General features: G+C 52.0%; 1 protein-coding gene across 2 annotated transcripts in view; it reads left to right on the forward strand.

Annotated features, from left to right (window-relative positions):
- Window positions 1-929: 929 nt before the first annotated feature.
- The window catches only part of PPP2R2B (protein phosphatase 2 regulatory subunit Bbeta), a 100,764-nt gene continuing 82,196 nt past the window's right edge, over window positions 930-19,497 (forward strand). Inside the window, exons 1-2 of one of the 2 annotated variants that reach the window (XM_055719305.1) lie at window positions 931-1,249; window positions 1,362-1,440. In XM_055719305.1, coding sequence (XP_055575280.1) covers window positions 1,362-1,440 — 79 coding nt within the window. In that variant the 5' untranslated portion in view covers window positions 931-1,249. Of the gene's footprint in view, window positions 1,441-19,497 lie in introns of both variants that reach the window. The other variant, XM_005440689.3, reaches the window with a different exon arrangement.

Below are 19,497 nucleotides of genomic sequence, written 5' to 3' on the forward strand. Positions count from 1 at the left end.
TGCTCCACACACAGTAACAACAGCAGGCAAGGGTGGTGAGTGGTTTGGTCCTAAACCAAAAAAACTGTCCCTAGAGTAATTAAACAGCAGTAAAATGGGGTGTATGAGCATCAGCAGCTTATGTTGTTTCCTTCCAACCTGCCCTCTTGATGCTGTGGTATTTTCCATCGTGTGCACCTGAGCAGGCTGTGGCAGCGCGAGTTTGGAGTGCACTGAGCTGTGAGAGATTTCTACCTTAAAGAGCAGGCTGTGATTGAAAAAGTGTTAGCAATATTGATCTAGGTCTGTTCCACTTAGATGCTGCAGGTTCAGCTGGGTGCTGGGAAACCTGAATTAAGAGCCCTGCCTCAGAAGATCCCACGCTCCAGCAAAATGTGTTTCTGCACTGTGGTTTAACTTGCACCCTGTGGTTTGTGGGTGCCTTTCTGGTGTCCTTTGGTTACCCCCTGGTCTAGAGCTGCCCTCCCATCGCGGGAGGGCTGAGCAGCAGGGCTGTACAGCCCCGGGGCCGGGGACCGACCCCCCTCCCCGGGCGGCACCTGCCCCGGTGCCCCGGCAGCCCCCGGTGCGGGGGCGCTGGGCTGCGCTTTGGCTGCGCCGCGAGCGTTGCGGGGATGCAAACCACGAACCCTGCGGCTCCTCACACCTGCGTGCTGCTCACGCGTCCTGCCCGCACCGCCGCCGGGCTGCGGGGGCCGGGGAAGCGGCGGGGGCTGCGGGCCGGGGACTGCGGGCTGGGGAAGGACCGGGGGCTGCGGGCACTGCGGGCCGGGGAAGCGGTGGGGGCTGCGGGCTGAGGAAGGGCCGGGGGGTGCGGGCCGGGGGCTGCCCGGTGCCTGCCCGGTGCCAAGCGCGGACCGGCCGCGGCCGGCGCTGATCAGCCGCTGCCAAGCGCCGCGGGCGCGGCGGAGCCTCCGCCCTCCCCGCCCGGTGCCCGGGGCTCGGGGCGCCGCTGGGCCGCGGGTCTGCGCCTCCCCGCGGGGCCGCGCCGGGGCCGGGGCGCGGAGCTCCGGGGGTGTGTTCGCGGCAGGACGGGCTTAGTCAGCAGCGCCGGCCGCGCCTCGGCCGCTGCAGCGGCGGTGCCGGCTGGGCCGGGGCGCTCCGCTCTGCCGCCGGGGCCGGGGCCGCCGTGCCGGCAGCATGGGGGCCGGCCGGCCGGTTCCCCCCGGGCAGCCCCCGCAGCGAGCCCCCGCCGCCCCTGCCCTGTAGGCTGCCCGGGTGCCGGCGGAGCCTCATGGATTGAGGAGAGGTTGCGTTATTTTCTTCTTTAATGTTTTTTTAGCTTTGTTTGTTTGTTTTAGCTTTGTACGGGTTTGTTTCCCTTTTACTCTATATATTTATTTTTTTTTTAATCACGGAAGATGAAATGCTTCTCGCGCTATCTGCCGTACATCTTCAGACCGCCGAGCGCCATCCTCTCCTCCAGCTGCCACGCGGAAGGTACGCGGCGGCGGGCGGGGACGCGGGCACCGGGCTGAGCCCCTCCAGCCGGGCAAAGCCCCCCGGGCCGGACAGCGGGGTGGGAGGCTGCACCGTGCCCCAGGCGGCGGAGGCAGGAAACCATCTGGGAGGGCGTGCGAAGCGTTAGGAGAAAATGAGTTTGTTTATTCCTGGCGATGCTTCTTGCTTTACTGTTAACTCTGCACTTATTGTGCAAATAAGCAAGCAGCAGGACCGGCTGAAGGAAGGCTTTCTCACTGTGGTGTCACACGGTTCTCAGGTTTATGTAGTTTGTGAATGTGGCCTTAGGTCATCTGAATGTTCCCAAGAAAATGCGGAGATGCTGTCGGGCAGTGCCCACGCTTGGTTGTCTGTGCCCTTTCCCTTGTTCAGTGAAGCCTGTTGTCAGGTCCTGGCAAAACAGCTCTGCAGCTATTTGGGAAAAAATGAAATGTTCTTCTCAGGAGTGTTTGTGTTGTCTGGGTGGGTCTGTGGTCGCGGAGGTTTTGGTGGGACTGTTCCCACAGGGAGCACTTGTTCGTGCTGGTTTACAACCCGTGTGGTGCGATTGCGCACACGTTTGCTGTGTGTGAGCTGTCGGGCGGTTCTGTCAGTCCTCTGCAGTCCAAACAGCTGCACGTGATCAAAATTTCACACCACTGCTCTGTCCCGTGTGGGACCACAGTGGTTTTCCTCATGCGCCCTAACCAGAGTTAGTCAATGAGGAAAACCCCCTCCCAGTCACCTGGCTTTCTACAGCCTCCTGCATCCAACTGGTGTGCACGGGCTGAGTGACCAGCCAGGAGCCATGGGGGAATCCAGGCATGATGCAGGGAAGCGTGCTTACAGCTGTTTGGGAGATGAACGGCTTCAGGCTCTGCCCACTGCATGTGGCTGGCAAAGAGAAGCACCGTGGGGAGCCCCTTGCAGCTCCCCACAGCCTGACCAAGAAAGTCATAAGGCTGAAGGTCTGGAGTGGAAGAGCCAAGCAGGAAGGACTGGGCAATGATGACGCTCCAGGCTAAATTGTTATATCTAATATATATTAGCACACACAATATAATTGCTATTTTTTAGTCAAGCAGACACTATGGACTTTTAAAAATTGTTATTTAATGTCTCTGAAGTTCTAAGTGGAGAAAATTATCCCAACAGATAAATCAGACTAACTCTGGAGTCCTTTCTTTGAAAATTTCTTTGAAGATTTCTTTTGTTTTCATGTTGACTTTGTTCAAAGGCACAGATCCTTAAGATATGCTGAACAAGTAACTTTTGGATTGTTCTACTGGAATAAGTAATTCAATGGAGAAGCAGTTCTCGCCATTTTAGGGGAGGTCATATGAGGCTGCTGAGGGGAAAAAAAAACAAAGAAAGAATGCCCCACCGGTGTGCTGTTTATTCTTTTCCACTGCAAACAACATATAAAGAATGAAACTTGTACAGAACTGTTTCTCAGACCAGTTACTATCTGCATATCATTAATTTGGGGTGAAACTGAGCTCTGGAGAGTTTAGATGACCCTGTTATAGGCTAAATGACTAGCAGAACTGAGAGGAGAACTCGGGCAAGAGCCTGACTGCTGGAACAGAGAACAAAGACTGTGCACCAAGGTGTAATAAACCTGAAATTCAAGTACGCTTGTTTATCCTCTTCTGGCACTGCCTACGAAATGGTTCTAGACGGTTGCAGCTGAGCTTTCATTGATTTCATCACAGACCGGTTTGTTGTTCGGCTCTGCTTTGCTGTGAAGTTACAGTCCTTGAGTGGCAGTGCCCATGGAAATGATCCAGTGTCGTTATGCTTACTGTGGAGGTGCGGGATCATGGTAATGAATGGGAAGGAGGGGGTGCAACTGGAGCAAGCTGGCGTGGGTACAGTGCCGTAGGTGGTGGATGCGGTGTGGCTGAGCAGGCAACCTGTCGGCTTCCCTTGTTGCCATCGCACTTGTTGTGGTCCAGAAACGCCATCCCTCCTCATCCCGAGGCGTGTGGCTAAGGATGCAGGATAGCTCGTGCGCCTTGAGATCCTGGCCCAGCTCCGTGGCGCAGTGGGACGCGGGGTTGGCATCACACAGTTGTATTCAGTCCCACTCAGCAGCACGTCAGTGCTGTCCCGTTGACCTTAAAGGTATGCCTGTAGCCTGGCTGCATGGCAGCAGTTTGACAGAAGTTGAGCTCATGATTCTATCCTTTGCAGCCTGATTGCTACTCTTGAACTGCGTTTGAATGAGGAATACTGCTGGAGAAAAGCATTTCTCATCTGTTACTTAAGATACAAAATGGGTATTTGGGTCTGCCATGTTCTTGTGGTGTGGTGTGCACTGAAAATTGATCCAAATACATCTTTCCATGTGGAATGTGCACTGTGGGCTTTCTATCATTTGTTATTTGCTGGAAAAGGGTTAAATGACCGAGGTGCCATAACAAGTATGTGTCTGTGTTAGTGTCAGGCTTGCTGAGAACTGTGGATGAGCTGCAGTAGCTGGCAGACTTGCCATGTATGTTTACAAAATAAACCACTTCAGAATGGATACATATATGCTAATCAAAACAACTGCCTGGTTTTTCAAATGTAAACTTTATTTTTTTAGTTCTACAATGTGCTGGACTCAAGGATATCAAAGATCGTGTAAATCGTTAGCTAAGTAACCCTCAGAAAAAAAAAGCCTTTGAATTAAGAAAACAATATCCTTTCCTGCAGATGAGGAAGCCGCACAAAGGTGGGAAGTGAGTTCTCTGAGGTCATACAGTCACCAAACTTTGAGTCATGCATATGTTTTTCATCCAGAATTTAAACAGAAATGCATTTTTGTGCACTTGCCTGAGCAGGGTTTGAAATTCTGGTTGTTCTGCAGAAGCAATAATTCTTTTGGCTATTTTAATTAATGTTTAGATGTGTAATGGTTATTTCCTATCCTTAAGATCTGTTATCATGCTTAGGAGATCTTTAACCACTTTATTAATTTGACAGGCCAACAACTTCAATACATTTTCAGTAACTTCCAAAGTCTTCCAAATCTGGTTGATGTTGAGTTGGCTGAAGGTCTTGAATCACTTCAGCCGTTCATTGCCGCAGTTGTGGGATCTCTGTGCAATCATATGTTGGTCTGGTGCAGATACAAACCTGCCAACAATGAAAATGCATCTGCTTTCAGTTCACTCCTATTGCAATTCATAGGGATCATTTAAATATGAATATTTATTTAATACTTTATCTGATATCTAGACCTTAGCAGTAAATTCAGATACGCTTTTTTAATTGTAACAGAAAAACAATGATGCACATTTGATACTGCCACACAAAAATCTGGACAATACAATGAAAACACCTAAGAGGTACCTGTCAAAGAAGCAGTGCTGCTACTTGAGCTACATTCAAAACAAATATACGCTGTAGGTCTTGTACTATTTTATTGTCTAATCACCGTAACAATGTAATAAGAACCTTTAGCACTTCTTTTATACTTACCACTTTTGTGAGGATCAAAAGAAAGTGTTGGCTGAGTGTAAGCCACGTTAGGGCAAAGGTCTGTAGTTCGGTCGTTGCTGTGAGTGGGCTCAAGCCGTACCGATAGAAGCAATAAACTCACTGTTTGTTCTGCACCAGCAAGTCTCGGTATTTCTTGCTTTGAAGAGCCCACCAGGCGCTTGCTATTACTCTGCAGTTCATTCCTGCACATTCAGTATTCATGCAAATAAGTTAGAATGACTAAATCAGTAGCTTAAAGTTCTGGCAGTAGTGCAGTATGAGCAGTAGTAGGGGCCAAGCACAAGGTTTGTAATCATTGATGTGGAATTCTGATGCTGGCTGGTCTTCTTTTTCATGTGGGAAAAAAAAACAGCTTCACACTGTACTGTGGATAGATTCCTATTTGCTTGGGAAATAGAAAACACAGCCAATGCACCCACAACCGAGAGAGTGCATGACAGGTACAGTGGGTCTGCGTGTGCCATACGGACGGGGAGGAGCTGCTGGTGGTGGCCAAGGGCTTTGAAACCATGCCCTGCTTCACCCTAGCTGCTGCCAGAGGCAGATGTGCAAGGAGCAATGCTGCTTGGATGTGACTCACGCCGGAGAACAACAAGTGTGGGGGGAGTGCGGGAGGGTCTTGAGTCCCAGCTGCAGGACTGAAAAACAATGGGCTGGCCGGGCAGTTACCACTGGCTGTGCCCTGGCTCTGTGTCTCGTTAGTGTCTCAGCGGCCTTTCTTACATTATTGTTATCGAGGTAACTGCGGTCGCTGCCCTCCCAGCTGTGCCGCTGGGGTGGCTCCGGGGAGCCCTGGCCCTCCTGGGAGAGGGTGCTGTTGGTATTTCACCTATTCGGATCTGTGCTCCCTGGTAGAGCTGCCTGGGATTGCACACATTCCTCCAAAATCAAAGTATTAGGTCAAGGTTGGAAGAGAATATGGGTAGATGTCTTGGCGGCATTTTGGAAGGAATAATAAAAAAAAAAAAAAAAAAGCACTGAAAAGTCCCTTGGGAGTCATCTAGAGGGATTAACTGTACTTATTGGCAGTACTGACATAGTACAGGGATTCTTACAAAAGCTCTTCATCCATCCCAGGTTTGGCCTGGAATCTTACTCCCATCCAGCTGCTCTCTAGGTTCTTCTAATTTAGCAATAAATGAATTAAGACTTGAGATTTTTGGATGGGAGGAGATATACAGGAGAAAGCCATCATGCTGTATTGCTTCTCCCAAGATTTACTGACAACATTAAAGTGATTTTAAGTGGTAGTTATTACAGTTAGCATGGAAACACAGTCAGAGAAGCGATGAGTGGCTGGAGGGCTGGTAAGACCTTACCTAGGGAGGTCTCTTAGATCACTTTTCTGTTTGCTGCAGGATCTAATAAAGCAGGTTCTTAACAGGTTCTTGTCAAACTTGACTCAGTCCTCAAAGGATGCCAAATTGGTATCTCTGCTGGTAATCAGTTTTCTTGCTGAGCTGTCTTCATGGCTTGTGTTCATTTATCTCTAACAAAACTATCTGCAAGTTAAAATGATTCTCAGTCTCTACTATGTAGCCTGCAGAAGAATTGCTCGGCATTGGCCTTATTGTGATGCTGTATCTAGTCTCATTCAGTTAAATTCCCTGTCTGAGCCTATCCTTACACATGAAGCTTTCTGAACCTCTTATTACTCTTGTTGGGCCCTTTTATTTTCCCTTAATGTGGGATAGCCAGGAAGAAAACCAGTAAGGTAACTAAGAAAGTCATCCATCCTTAGTGGAGAATGTGTTTCGTGTATTTACTGAGTGGCAGCTGCTGATCTGTCGGCTCTGAATGACCTTGGAGCCAACGGTGGCATTCACTGAAATGCAGTTTGTGCCCTTCAGTGCGTCTGTGGCCTCTGCTGCAATGAGTTTTCTATGCACAGTAGAGGAATTCTGGCTTAAGTTGTGGGTTTCTGTATTGCTGAAGATAGTCGGTTGTGGCTGTGTCTGGTAACACCCTAGACTGAAAAATGAAGATCTGTTAAGGGTTAAGCTTTCAGCCTTCCTCGCCTCCACCCTCCTGAAAATGTTGTTTTAAAGCCAAGCTGCTTGTTGTTTTCCCTCCCTTCTTTTCCTCTGGGGAGAATCTTCGATCCTCAGCACACCTTTTAGTGTTAATGTGTAGGGTAAGATTAATTAAAAAGCATGCCCAGAACAAGGAATTCTCTCTGACGTGGCTGGGTTGGCTCTGTGGGTACGTAAAACTGCTGCAGTTGCAGGCAGTCACTGGAGCCGCTCCAGCTTTCCCAGCGGGAGTGGAGCTGAGCCCAGTGGTGCCCGTGCGGGCTGGGCTCCCGGGGAAGTGCTCAGGGCTCCCGCAGGGGCTGGGCAGGCAGGAGCCATGCAGCCCTTGTGGCCAGCTGGTGTGCTGGGACCCTCATGCTGAGCTGGTATGTCGGGGTCCTTGTGCCAAGCCAGTGCACTGGGACCCTCATGCCAAACGGGTATTTTGGGACCCTCGTGCTGAGCTGACGCGCTGGGACCCTTGTGCCACTGGGAACCTCATGCTGAGCTGACGCACTGGGACCCTCCTGTGTCGTGGGCAGAGCCCCTGGCAGTGGGACAGGTTACCTGGCTTTGAAGGGCCTCCGTGGGTGCCCTGTGTGTTGTGCTGCCAGCACTGCTGTTGGTGGCAGCTGCCCTGGTGACACTGGTCACACCGCCCCTGCCGCCCTGGCCTGGCTGCATTCCCTGGGGAGCCGTGCTGCGTGCGGGCAGCTGTACTGCTGAGCGGAGGAAGAGAAATGGGAAGGCAGTTTAATAAATAGATTTTTAAAAATCAGTGGGGTAAATATTACATATTTGAAAATGAATGTTTCTTTCAGGGCCCCTGAAGAATGGCTGGCACTGGTGCCTGGGGGCTCTGCAGGGGCTGCAGCTGCAGCAGAGGCACAGGGCAGCAACTGTCTGCAGCGAGGGTGGGCACCAGCTCCACCCAGCCACCGGGCACAGGAAGCCCTTGTCCCCATCATGTCGCGAGAGAAGGCAGAGCCTGCTGGCATTATCCCAAGGGGACTCGGGATGACCAGTGGCTCCCAGCCCGGTGCCAGCGTGGTGCCCACTGCTGCTGCTGTACCAGCCATGAATGCGCGGGGAGCTTGGTCAGCCACCGAGAGCTCTCCTCCTGCAGCAGCTTGGGTCTGTCCCGCAGGGGGGTTAAGCAGAAAGTGTATCTACATTTGATCTGCAGAAATTACCTGTACTACCAAATTACCGACTGCACACGCAGAGAGCAGGAGACGGCATGATCTCTGCTGCTTGATAAGTCACAGCAACGCCTCTGTCTTTTGTTAAGTAGCTCCTGGGTTGCCCTGACCCCGGGACGTCCCCAGTTTGGCCTCGTTGCCTCTGTGGGGCAGTGGGAGTCATGCAAAAAGCACAACTGCTTGTTACGAGCCTGTTGCTGAACACACTTGCACTGTAACGCTGCTCCAGCCTGGAGCACATGGCAAGTCCTTGTGAACCTCCTTGTCCTCGGGTGTACGTGGGCTCTGCTCCTCACTCAGGTTTGTACAAGCCTATGCAAATACATGTTCCAAATGTGGATCCTGTGCACTCTGGTCGGCATCAGTGTTTTGCCAAAGGCTGAGCTAGGAAAGGTCATACAGTGTCTGCTTTGGTGTGCGAGGCCTGGAGCTAACTTGGTTCATTTAATGCGATTACTCTAAGGAAGTTAGTGTATTGCTTTAAGTAATACCTTCACCTTTAGTTTATTAATGCTAAGTGTTCAGACAGTCTAGTGCCTGATTTAGAAACTTCTCAGCGGCAAGGTAAGCAACAAGCACCACTCAGAATTGGTGCTGTTAGCGAAACCAACTTTTAGCTCAAACTTAAATACTGGTTTAGTTGGGGGGAAAAAGTACAGTAAGTAATGAAACCTATCTTTAATCAGACCGATGATTTCCTGAATAGCTCAATACTCATAAGATTTGGGGTTCTTTAAAGACCAAAATGTGACTTTCCTTTAAAACAAAGGATTTTGAAGTTGTGATAATTCCCAGGGTATCTGTATGAATAGCTCCCTGGCTCAGAAAGGCTGCCAAGGAGTGGAGCAGTTCCTGTGTGTAAGTAGCCCCGAGGTAACTCTCTGCTTGTTTTCCCTGGAGCCTTTCACTGTTTTGTGTTTTCACATGTTCCCCAGTTTGTGCCCAAGCTTTGCACTAGCATTTTTGGAGGTTCCAGCAGAGGTGACATGAAGGCTGGGATGTTTAATCACTTACCTTTGGGCTGATTTTAAAGCTTAGCTCAAAGATGCCTTTAAGCTAGAGGGTTAGCTTTTTAGGGGTCTTTAACATGAAAGCTCAGCCAGAGGCACCTTAAAACTAATCTCTTTACCTTAGGGGCTCCTCTAGGCTAAGCTTTTGGCCTTTGGAATAATTTTGAGTGATGCATGTAAAAAAACCAGATAAAATTATTTATATTACAAATATATTACACATTATATAATATATATTCATATTAAATATAATTATTTCTATATCATACGCTTCAGACAGTGGGTTGTTCTATGGGTGACCACAGAAAGTATGTTCAGGTTTTGCCTCTTAGTGTATTTGGATCAGTGGAATAGGCCAATTAACGAAGTGAAGGAAAGTCCGCTTGGGAACTGTTTAAAATATGTCTTAAGGCCCCTGATCCCGGGCATTAAGCTGCCCACAGACCCGAGCAGCTGCGGGGAGCGGCTGGCTGGGGCTGACCTGCTGCACTTGGTCTGCACGCTGCTTTGCGGAGCAAACCCCAGGCTGGGTGCTGGGGAGCTCTTGGGGTGGCAGCACCCCACAGCCGAGATCCTTGGCCTGGCATGAACCTAGGCCTGCCAATTTATTGCGCATTGTTTTTTGAAGACACTAACTTTGTTTTATGATGACCCGTATACTTACCATCAGCCTGTCAGTTTTGTCCCTGCTGTGTGGACTGCAAGTGGGTTTATTTTTCTGGTGAGTCATCCCATCGGCTTCGACCTGAGTTAATCAGGCACTGGCAGTTGGGAGCTTCACTGAAGTCCTGAATTACCCTGGAGTAAAGCCCACATAAATTAAATTTGAGGCAGCGCTAATACTACAGAAAGTTATGTGCATTAGGGGTACAGTAAGATTGTGTAAGTATGCAAATATGGTTTGGTGTAACTAATAGTCTATAATTACATGAAGAGAGGCCATTAGTTTAAGGCTGGTGGAGGAGAACACCGAGTTAAGATTGAGCTTTCTACAGTAATTGCATTTCCTGATTTAGCTGTTCTTTAATTTGTCAGTCTGAATGCCATATCAGCCCTTGCTTTTTAGTGAAGAACACCAGGCTTGCTCTGCCTAATCTCAGTTCTTGCATTTATCAGAACCTGCACCATGTGCAGGAATCCAGCCGCCTGGTTTGTTCTTTCCCTCACAGCAAATGAGGCTGACATTGTGCGGCCACAAAGGAATGGGTTGTTGCTGGGGGAAAAAAAGAGGCAAATTCCCTGCCCAAAATACGAGGCAGAATGTCCAAATGAAGCATGGTGTTTCTCCTCCCAGTGAGCTCAGGGCCTTACTTCTGCTATACCCGTTTCTCTTTGTTCCTGATTGCTCGGAGGAGGTGACAGAGGCATTGCAGAGTCAGAGGGCACTGCCCCCGCCCCCGCCCGGAGGGAGGGATGTCCGGAGAGCTGCAGGCACACCTCAGTGCTGCTTTAATGCCAGGGACTTCATCCTGGCCAGTGTGATGGGTGAGCTCTGGCCACAGGCTGCCGCTTGCAGGGTGGCACGATGCCCAGCCGTCCAGCTGCCAGATTCGGGTGTTGGTATTTAGGCATCTCGGTGGTGCAGATGGGTCTGTTTTCTTCATTAGGGATGACTGGTGCACCTGCATTTTTGTTGTGGTAGCTCAGGAGCTGGAAATAGCTTCCCTTGGCTGTACTCATTGCATTTCCTTTGCATTTTGTCTTACTCTGTCCATTTCAAGGCCTTCTAGTAAAAAATAACGTTTTCATTATTCATATGTATATACATACACACTTACAGGGTTTTATTTTGCTCTCTACTAGCTTCAGGAATTTATAAAAGAGGAAGAAAGCTTTTTCAGCTGTCACAGAGCTTTCTTCTTGTGATTATACTCTTTCAGTATAGTTTTTTGCCACAGAATACAGTAATAATAAGATCTGTGTTTTTTGTCTGAGGGGGGATGCCCTAGGAGCACTTTCACTTGGGGGGGGAAAGTATATAAGCCACTTTGAAAGATGTTACTGTTTCATTAAGAACTCCGCTTGAAGTCTCTGTCCTTCATGATATGCTAAATTGTGTCCTTTAAGGGGCAGAGAGTCAAAGATGAGAGGGAAAACTCACTGTGGATGATTCCTCTGCTTTGTTACTCGACCACGCGCTCCAGCTCTCGGTGTCCCTAGGAGGGATGGCTGTGGCTCTGGGGAGCGGCGATGCCCTGTGGCGGCAAGGGGAGAAGTGGCGATCCCTCCCCGAGCCCCCTCGCTGCCTCCCCTGCGGCGGTGAGAGGTGCCCAGGCAGGTGGGCAGCCCCTGGCCCAGGCTGCCCGCGGCAGGGGCTGCTCGCCTGGGGACTGTGGTGGGAGGAGGCTGGGGGAGCAGTGTGGCACCCTGCAGCCCAGGGAGGGTGGTTGCGCTGTGGCTTTCCACTGCTGGGTGCTCAGGCACGTGAGACCAGCAGCTGTGGCCGTCGTTCCTCAGCCTCTCACGGGGAGGGCAGCTCGTGGGGTACCTGCAGATGATCTCATGTCTTGCGCTTCTAAATGGTACCTACCCCAGTGCCAAGGCGCTGCAGGCCCCGGAGACTGCAAAAACAGATGTTGGAGAAAATCAAAACCTGCCTTTTATGGTCTCTGCTCCGGAAAAGCCCAGGCACAGCCTGTGGGTCAGGGATGCTGCTGTGGTGGCGGCCAGCTGGGCTGGCTCAGAGGGCAGCGGGCTGGTGGAGCCATGCTGGTCAGTGGGCAGCAGCGGGGAGCCTCTTCCCGCAGCGCTGACAGCCCCCGGCTGCACCGCACCGCCGTCCTCAGCTTCCCCACAGCCCATCCTCCCTCCTCTTGTCTCAGCTCCACTGTGGTCGGGGCTCCTCAGGACCCCGCAGACCCATGCCACATCTGTGTAAGCAGCTGGCTTGGTGTCCTGCAGACAGTAACTACACCTCGACTGGGAGAGACCCCCTGCCTGCCTTCCCCACCATGAGCTGCTGCCCTGGCCGCAGGAGCAGGCTGGCCGCTCCTGGTGGAAGTGCTCCCTGCCTCTGGGTATACCGTGCTCCAAGCTGGGAGCTAATTGCAGGCCTTGCAGAAAGCCGGTATAAACGAGGACAGAGGTCTAAGCTGCACACGATGCTCTCCTCAGTTAAGGGTGGAATTTTTTCATTCTAGCCAGTGGCATTTCTAAACCTCTTAATGCAATGTAAGTGCTTTGTATCTGTAAATAAGCCCTGATATATAAGCATTTCTATATCAAGGTCATGATTCCTCACATGACCTTACACTACTGTAAGTTTACAGCCATAAATGATATGACTATGCTGAAGTAGTATTTTTTTTTTAGAAGAAAAAAAAAAAAAGCCTAGGAGCTCCTAGGCTCAGACAAGGCCCAAGCTGGAGGTTGGCTTTATTATTACAAAAATACATGCATTTGCACTAATTTCCCAGGCTGAAACATGACCTCATTTGTATTCTCTCAAAGCTATTGGGTAGAGAGTGGGATTGAATTTGGTTTTAAATTCTCATGGGCATGACATTAAGCTGCTATTTGAAATGAATTAATCTTGATATCCTACTGGGACCCTTCTGAGCTATCTGAATAAACACAGTTGAGGAGGTTGTTCAGGTTTTGCCTGTGGTTCCCTTTGGATGGGCTGCGGGCAGTCCCACAGGATTCGTGCTGAGACCCCGAGGTTATCTTTGATCAAACTTTGGTGATTATCAGTGCAGAATAAGGGTGCTGTGTGGGTGGCTCATGGGGCCGTGTGTCTCAGGTGAAGTAAATGGGGACCAGTCCGTCCATTCAAGTTTTGCTTTTTAGCAATGCCCTTTTCATTCCAGAGGGCCAAGAACGGGAAAATCCCTGACCACGAAGTTCATTATAGTAAGTGGGAAGGAATGTTGAGCAGGAGGTGATTCTGCTGAGTTTGGAGTTTTTAAAGTTGTAATTAAAATGCAATTGAGACAGTGGATCTAGATTAGCACTGCCAGGCAAGGTGGTTGGTAGAGTTGCATGCTGTTTTCTTAAACAGCTCATAAATTTTGCACAGGATTTCTTCTGAAGCTTTGTAGCTGCATATTTCCTCTTGTTAAAAAAGATGAGAAGAGATATTACTTATTTGCTGGAGACAAACGGATTTCCACACACACACACACACACACACCCCCCCAACTGAGTCTTTATTCCCTCTCTCACTGAGACCTTCCAGCAGCACGGGTTCTGTTCAGGATGTGTTACTGGGTGACAGCAGGGTGAGGACTGGAGAAGCTGGGGACGGACAGAAGCCGCCCTGAATGCTGGTAAGGCTCAGCAGCCCCCTGTGCCCCTCGGGGGGGGGGCAGGGCAGTGGAGGGTTCCAGGGGAGCGCCCAGCTCGCCAGTGACCGCACGCAGTGTGGGTGGGTTGGGAAGCCCCTTGACCGGGGCAGCGCCCTGGGGAGGTGGTGTCAGCAGTGAGTGACGGGTCCGACGGGAGCGGCTGGGGGAGCTCGGCCTGGGGAGGGGGCGGCTCGGGGGGCCCTGACGGCTCCCTACGGCCACCTGACAGGGGGGTGTGGGCATGGGGGGGTAGGCTCTTCTCCCAAGTAACCAGCGTCAGGGAAACGGCCTCAAGTTGCACCAGGAGGGGTTGAGAAGGGGGAGAAGGAAGAAATTTCTTCGCTGAAAGGGTTGATCAGCGCCAGACCGGGCCTCCCGGGAGGGGGGAGGCACCGTCCTTGGTAGTGTTTAACAGACGCGTCAGTGCGGCGAGGGGCGGCCGCGCCGGTGGGACTTGCGGTGCCCGGTGGGAGGCCCCTGCCCAGGGGGCAGCGGTGCGAACGGCGGGACCCTGGGCCGCCCGCCGCCAGGCCGGGCCGGCTCGTCCTGCCGGTGCCGTCGGGGCAGGTGCCCGCTGCGGGCGGCGGGTGCCTGCCCGGGGTCTGCGGCGGCTCCGCCCTGCCCGCCGCGAGTGCCGACTGCTGCCGGCAGGGGGCGCCACCGGCGCCGGTACCGCTGTAGGTGCCGGTGCCCGTGCCGGTGCCGCTGATGCTCTAGGTGCCGGTACCCGTGCCGGTCGCGCGGGGCGCAGCGGCGGCCGCTCCGAGGGGTCCCACTGAGGCAGGGTCCCCCCGCCGCCTCCTGCGCCCGGCGTCTCTGGGTGCGCTGGGCGGTTTTGGGGTCACGGCCACTCTGAGCCCCCCCGCAGTCTGGCTCCCTGCGGAGCTGTCCGGTGCGACCCAGCCTGTACCGGTGGTCTCAGACCGGGCAGAGCGCCGCGGGACGGGGCGGGGGGCGAGCCTGGAGCCAGCTCGGGGCAGCACGGCGGGACCCTCGCTCCCGGTGACACGGACCGGCCTCAGAACCGCGCGTGCAGCACCGGCGGGTCCGCAGCCGGGGCTGGGGCGTGTGGGGACAGCCCCGCTGCCCCCCGAGCCCCCAGTGGGCGGTCCAGGCTGCTTGCTTGTACCTAAACACGCAGCTGGGGTGTGTAGGTGTGTGTGCGGTTTGTAAAAAATCCATTTAACTGTGGCCGCTCCATCCTGTGGTCAGAGGAGTTTTGAAAATTGCTTTTTCTGTTCCCCTAGCCCGTGTCGGGACGTGGCTGCCCACCCTGCGCGGTGCCCTCGGGGTGCCCCTGGTCCCCAGGCCGCCTGGGGCTCGGGCTCCCCACCGCTCTGCGAGTCGCACCAGCGCCAGCAGCAGAAAGAGCCACACCAGGAGCGTGTTTCCAAAGCTCTGGAGATATTGCCGTTATGTGCCTGTATGTTGCTCGCTACAGATGGGTTCAGCTGTAGCTTTCCAGTGTTCCCGTGTCATCTATATTTAGTTAGTGCTTAAATCAGCACAAAGGTACCTTCTGTCAGCCCTCCCACTCGGAAGAGACCTGATTGAGGTTGCAGGGTTGGACAGCTCAGAATGCTTCCGAGTGGGAGAGGGAGAGCAGCTGGCTGGGAGGCTGAGCTCCTGAGCCGATCTCTTGGGCTGCGGCTGGCTTGAGATGTGGTTATTTTAAGCACTTTTGGGGAGGCAGGATGGTGAGCATGGTCAGGGTGACCTATCTAAAAGAAAAAACAGGGAAATTGTCTCTCTTTATCGTCCCCCCCAGACAACTTTGCTCATGTGTCTGTTCTGCTCGGGGCCGGGGGCGAGGGCACGAGTTTCCCCTAGCGCTGTGGCTGCGTTTGGCACAAACCACGGGCACAGCTCAGTGCCTCTCATCAGCCCTAGGGGCATGCTTAGCTGCTGTCCTGGCTTGGCAGACCAGATGGTAAATACCCAGCGATAGCCTGCAGCTTCTTGGGTTTTGTGTGCTCTCTCCACTGAGCCCACCCAGGAATGTCACAAATTCCTGTGCTAGCAGAGGGCACAAAGGGCCACAAGTCTGTGTGTGTCAATTCAGTGAAAATGCTCACAAAAGCAATAGTCTGAGGTTTAACCTTTCTCTTCTCTGCAGGCAGCTGTGCTAAAGCAAGGTCACCAAAAAAAGTCTCAGAAATTCCTTAAATATTGTGATATTGTGGTGAAACTGTGCAGCCGTAATTGCTATACGTGAGACCCTGTTCTTGCCATGAAAGCCTTGTATTACACCAGTGACTATTTGACAGTGACCCAATAGATTGTGTTTGATACTATACTCTAAATAATTTTCTAATCTGGATTATAGAAGAAAAACGGGCTGTCATAGGCTGATGTCGCTATATTTGGGAAATAAATGCACTATCAGCTTTGTAAAGCCATATGGTGGATTTATTCACCATCAGCAATTCCTTTCAAATGCAAGTTCGTGGCATTTAGTAATACATTTTCCGCTATACAGCTCAGCACTCTTTTTTTTGGTTTTGTTTTACTTTTTCCTTTTCCAGCATATGATTTGAGAGTGGTCAGCTGGCTGTGCTTGTAGGCTGCCTCTTGTCTGGGCAACGCATATTCAGCAGTATAATTAATCACTTACATTAGTGAGTTCTTACAAACTCCTGTGTACTTCATCATCAGTTTTTGTCCTGGCACAGATTTGTTTCCAGTGCTGCTGGCTGCTTTTTTTTCTTTCTATGTGGAGTTGCACAACAGTGTGACTTTCTGGCTCGGTATCCTCTGGAAACGGGGCTCGTAAGACCATGCTTGGAGCATGTGTCTGTGTGGCCATCGGACCCGCTCTCCTCCATTACTTCGGGCATTTCTGCTCCACCAGATCTGGCTGAGGGCTAGGGGTCTTGGAGGTACCAGTGCTGTGGGGACTGGGCAGAGGGAGATGATCCTCTTCCTGCCCTTCGGAGGGGGGATGGTCTTGTCTGGAGGGAGGGGGCTCTGTGTCCAGAGCTGATGCCAGGGATGCTGGGCTCTGGAACCCTGGTGCTGCTGAGTAGGGTCTGTGTGCGCACAGGGGTGCACTCAGCATCTGGCTGAGATGCAGTCAGTCCCATCACGGACCCGGTGGGTTTAGAGTGCTGCAAGCGGTGGGATGCAGCGCTGGTCAGAGAGGGATGGACCTGAGGTGCGACTCCTGGGTCTCCTCCTGGTAGGACCTTCTCCCAGTAGAACTATTCACTGACACCTAGAGGTGACTTCTGCTGCGGGCTGGGTCTGTGTGGGTACTGGGAATCTCGGCTTTCCCTGGTGAACGCCTGCCACCTCACTGGCTGGGCAGGGAGCAGAGGCTGCTCAGCTCCTCTTCCCTACAGGACTCAATCCCTGCCTTGGGACTTCCCTTGGGATTGTTGCTGCATATCAGAGCTCAGCAGATCCCAGCCTGCTTCTCTCGCTGCATTGTGGTTGATCTTGGCTACGAATCTTTCCCTGGTGCCTCTTCCAGCTGCTCTGCCCACCTGTGTAATGATGGCACTTAGCACTAAATAGCTTCAAAAAGGCCTTTTAAACATTAACTAATGAATCTACACAACATCTTTGTGAAGGAGCTATGCATCATTTAAGGAAGGCAGGAGAACAGAAAGGAACTGCTGAGTGCAGGACTTGGTTCCTCTGATGGAGGCGTGCTTTTTACCTAAATGCTGAGCTGCTCTATCAGCCTATTTATTCCTTTTAACAGAATATATATTTTCATAATAATGCATTATAAAATCCTATCTTTCTAACACAAAAGCAAGGGGCTTATCAGTTCTTATTCTCTGCTCTCCACTAACCAGGGAACACAAGTTTACTCCTTTGATTTGTAACCCGGTGAGACCCTTTATTGGGCTCAAAAGCTCCTTATTCTGTCCGTTGACACACCTCCTGCCCAGAGACACAGCACACTGGATTGCCGTCCACAGCTGAAACAGGAGGTGGCAGTGGCTCAGGGACCTGCATTTCTACATGTTTCTCTGAAGCAGATGCCTGAAAGCTTCCATGACCGCATGCATGAGCAAAACAGATCAGTCCCATGTGTGTGTATGTGTGTTTACCCTCGTGCAATCTTATGCTTTCCTGCATGCATCTCCCAGTGCCGGTAAGGTGCCTATTGACAGCGAAGCCTCAAGTGGACTTTGGAGGTGTTGGGAAGTGCGTACCCTACAACAGAAAAACGGGGTCCCCAGGACCTGCCTGGGCCAACCTGCTGGGTCACGCTCTCTGCTGTTCCTGGTGCTCGTGTGCTGCACTTACCCCACCATCTGCTGTCTAATGCTTGCTGCTGTTTTGGCAACGTATGCACGAGCAGGGGGAGAGGGGGAGGAGGCTGAAGATGGCCCTTGCTGTGGACCCCTCAGTCCCTTGGGGAACCTGGTGTGTGATAATTAGTCAGATATCTCTCGTGCTCTCTCCTGGGCATGGTGGGAGAAGCTTTCTGGCAGCTGCAGCCCTGGGGAAGGGCTGCGTACAGAGAGACAGGAGTCAGCATAAAACCATGCTGCTTATATCCCAGTTTTTCACAGAGGAACACATTTGGCTGTTGGGATCATTTATTTAAAAAGATTTGGTAATGGATACACCCAATGGCCTCTGCTTTTCCCTTAGAAATTTGTGGAAATGGCGAGAAAGCCACAGGAACAGCCAAGAGAATGGTAGGGTGGTAGTTCCCCATCCCTGTCCGTGTGTTTGGCAGCATAACTACGCCAAATGTGGCTTCCCGCTGGCTTGGAGCCCTTGCTCCACATCCGCAGCGGTGCAGTGGAGGTGGTGGCTGTGCCCTGGGGACTGCCACCCCGCACCCACCTGTGCAGCCCCCATGGGGGACACCAAGGGTGACCCTCCTCCCTTCGCCCAGAGTGATGTGTGGCTGCAGTGTGCGCTCTGGGGAGGAAATTAGGCGTCTGCTGGATGGCATTGCAATGGGGAGTCTGCTGAGGGTGAGCCTCACATTACACAGCTGGCTTGGAGCACAGCTGGGGGAGTCACTGTGGTGACTGAAAAGGAAGCACGGAAGCACACTAGGTGTGACCGGGGCCATCCTTGACATGGCATCACTGTCTAGCGCAGAAATTGCAGTGCTCGTTTTTTCTGTGTTCTCTCCCCATGAGAAACCCAATGAAACCCCATGAAACCCACCTCCTTGGTGTTACTGTAAAAGAGCCACAAGATGAAAATAACATCTCCAGCTGTACCGGCCACAACCTGTTCACCTGGGGGAAGGAAACCTCCATCGCCTGCCCCTCTGCGGGTGTGCTGGCGTGTTTCTTACACGCACGAGGATGAAGGATCGGCTGTCTGAGAAAAGTGCAGTAAGGAGCTGGCGCCGTAGCAGAGCAGTGCTGGGCTTTGCACGCTCCAGGAGAAGGTGTGATGGATGAGGGGATCAGGGAATTCCTGTCAGGCTGTCTGTCCTGCAAGTGTTCAGAGGTAGTCTTGGGTTTCTGAGGGCTTTCTTGATTTTACATACTTTTCTTCTTCTTTTGGCTAGCTGCAAATTCTCTTCTGAATTCTTCTAACAATTAATGAAATTGGTCTATTTTCTTCTTTCTTCTGCTCGGGGACCCCACTGCCTCTGTTACCTGGATACCTGGTCTGTGGGTCTGGGCTGACATGACATAGCTGCTGGAGCATCTTGCTTTTTGTAGGTAAATAGGAACCAGTCAGTACCACGGTCCTATTAAACCAGGGACTGTCTGAGCAAGGTTTATGCTGTAAGGTTTGAGCTACGGTTTGTTTTTACTGGGAGCTATGAAAACTGAAATGACTTTGGGCTGTCATTGAGCACTGATTAATGGCAGCACATGGTGGCAATGCAAAATGCATTGACCCCGCAGGAGGCTTGGGCGCACTGAGTGCTGAGGATGCACCACAGGCAGCGCGGCTGTGCCGAGGTCTGGCGGAGGCTGGGGGTGCGTGTCCACCTTCATGGCTTGTGCCCATCTTTTCTGCGTCCCTGCCCAAGGGGAGAGGTCCACTGACACACCGGCCCTGCGTCTGATGGTGTGGGGTGTGACCCAGGTCACTGAGCCAGAGCAAGCAGAAAAGTGTGGTG

Source organism: Falco cherrug, chromosome 8 (assembly GCF_023634085.1).
Source record: "Falco cherrug isolate bFalChe1 chromosome 8, bFalChe1.pri, whole genome shotgun sequence".
In the NCBI taxonomy this organism is placed as follows: domain Eukaryota; kingdom Metazoa; phylum Chordata; class Aves; order Falconiformes; family Falconidae; genus Falco; species Falco cherrug.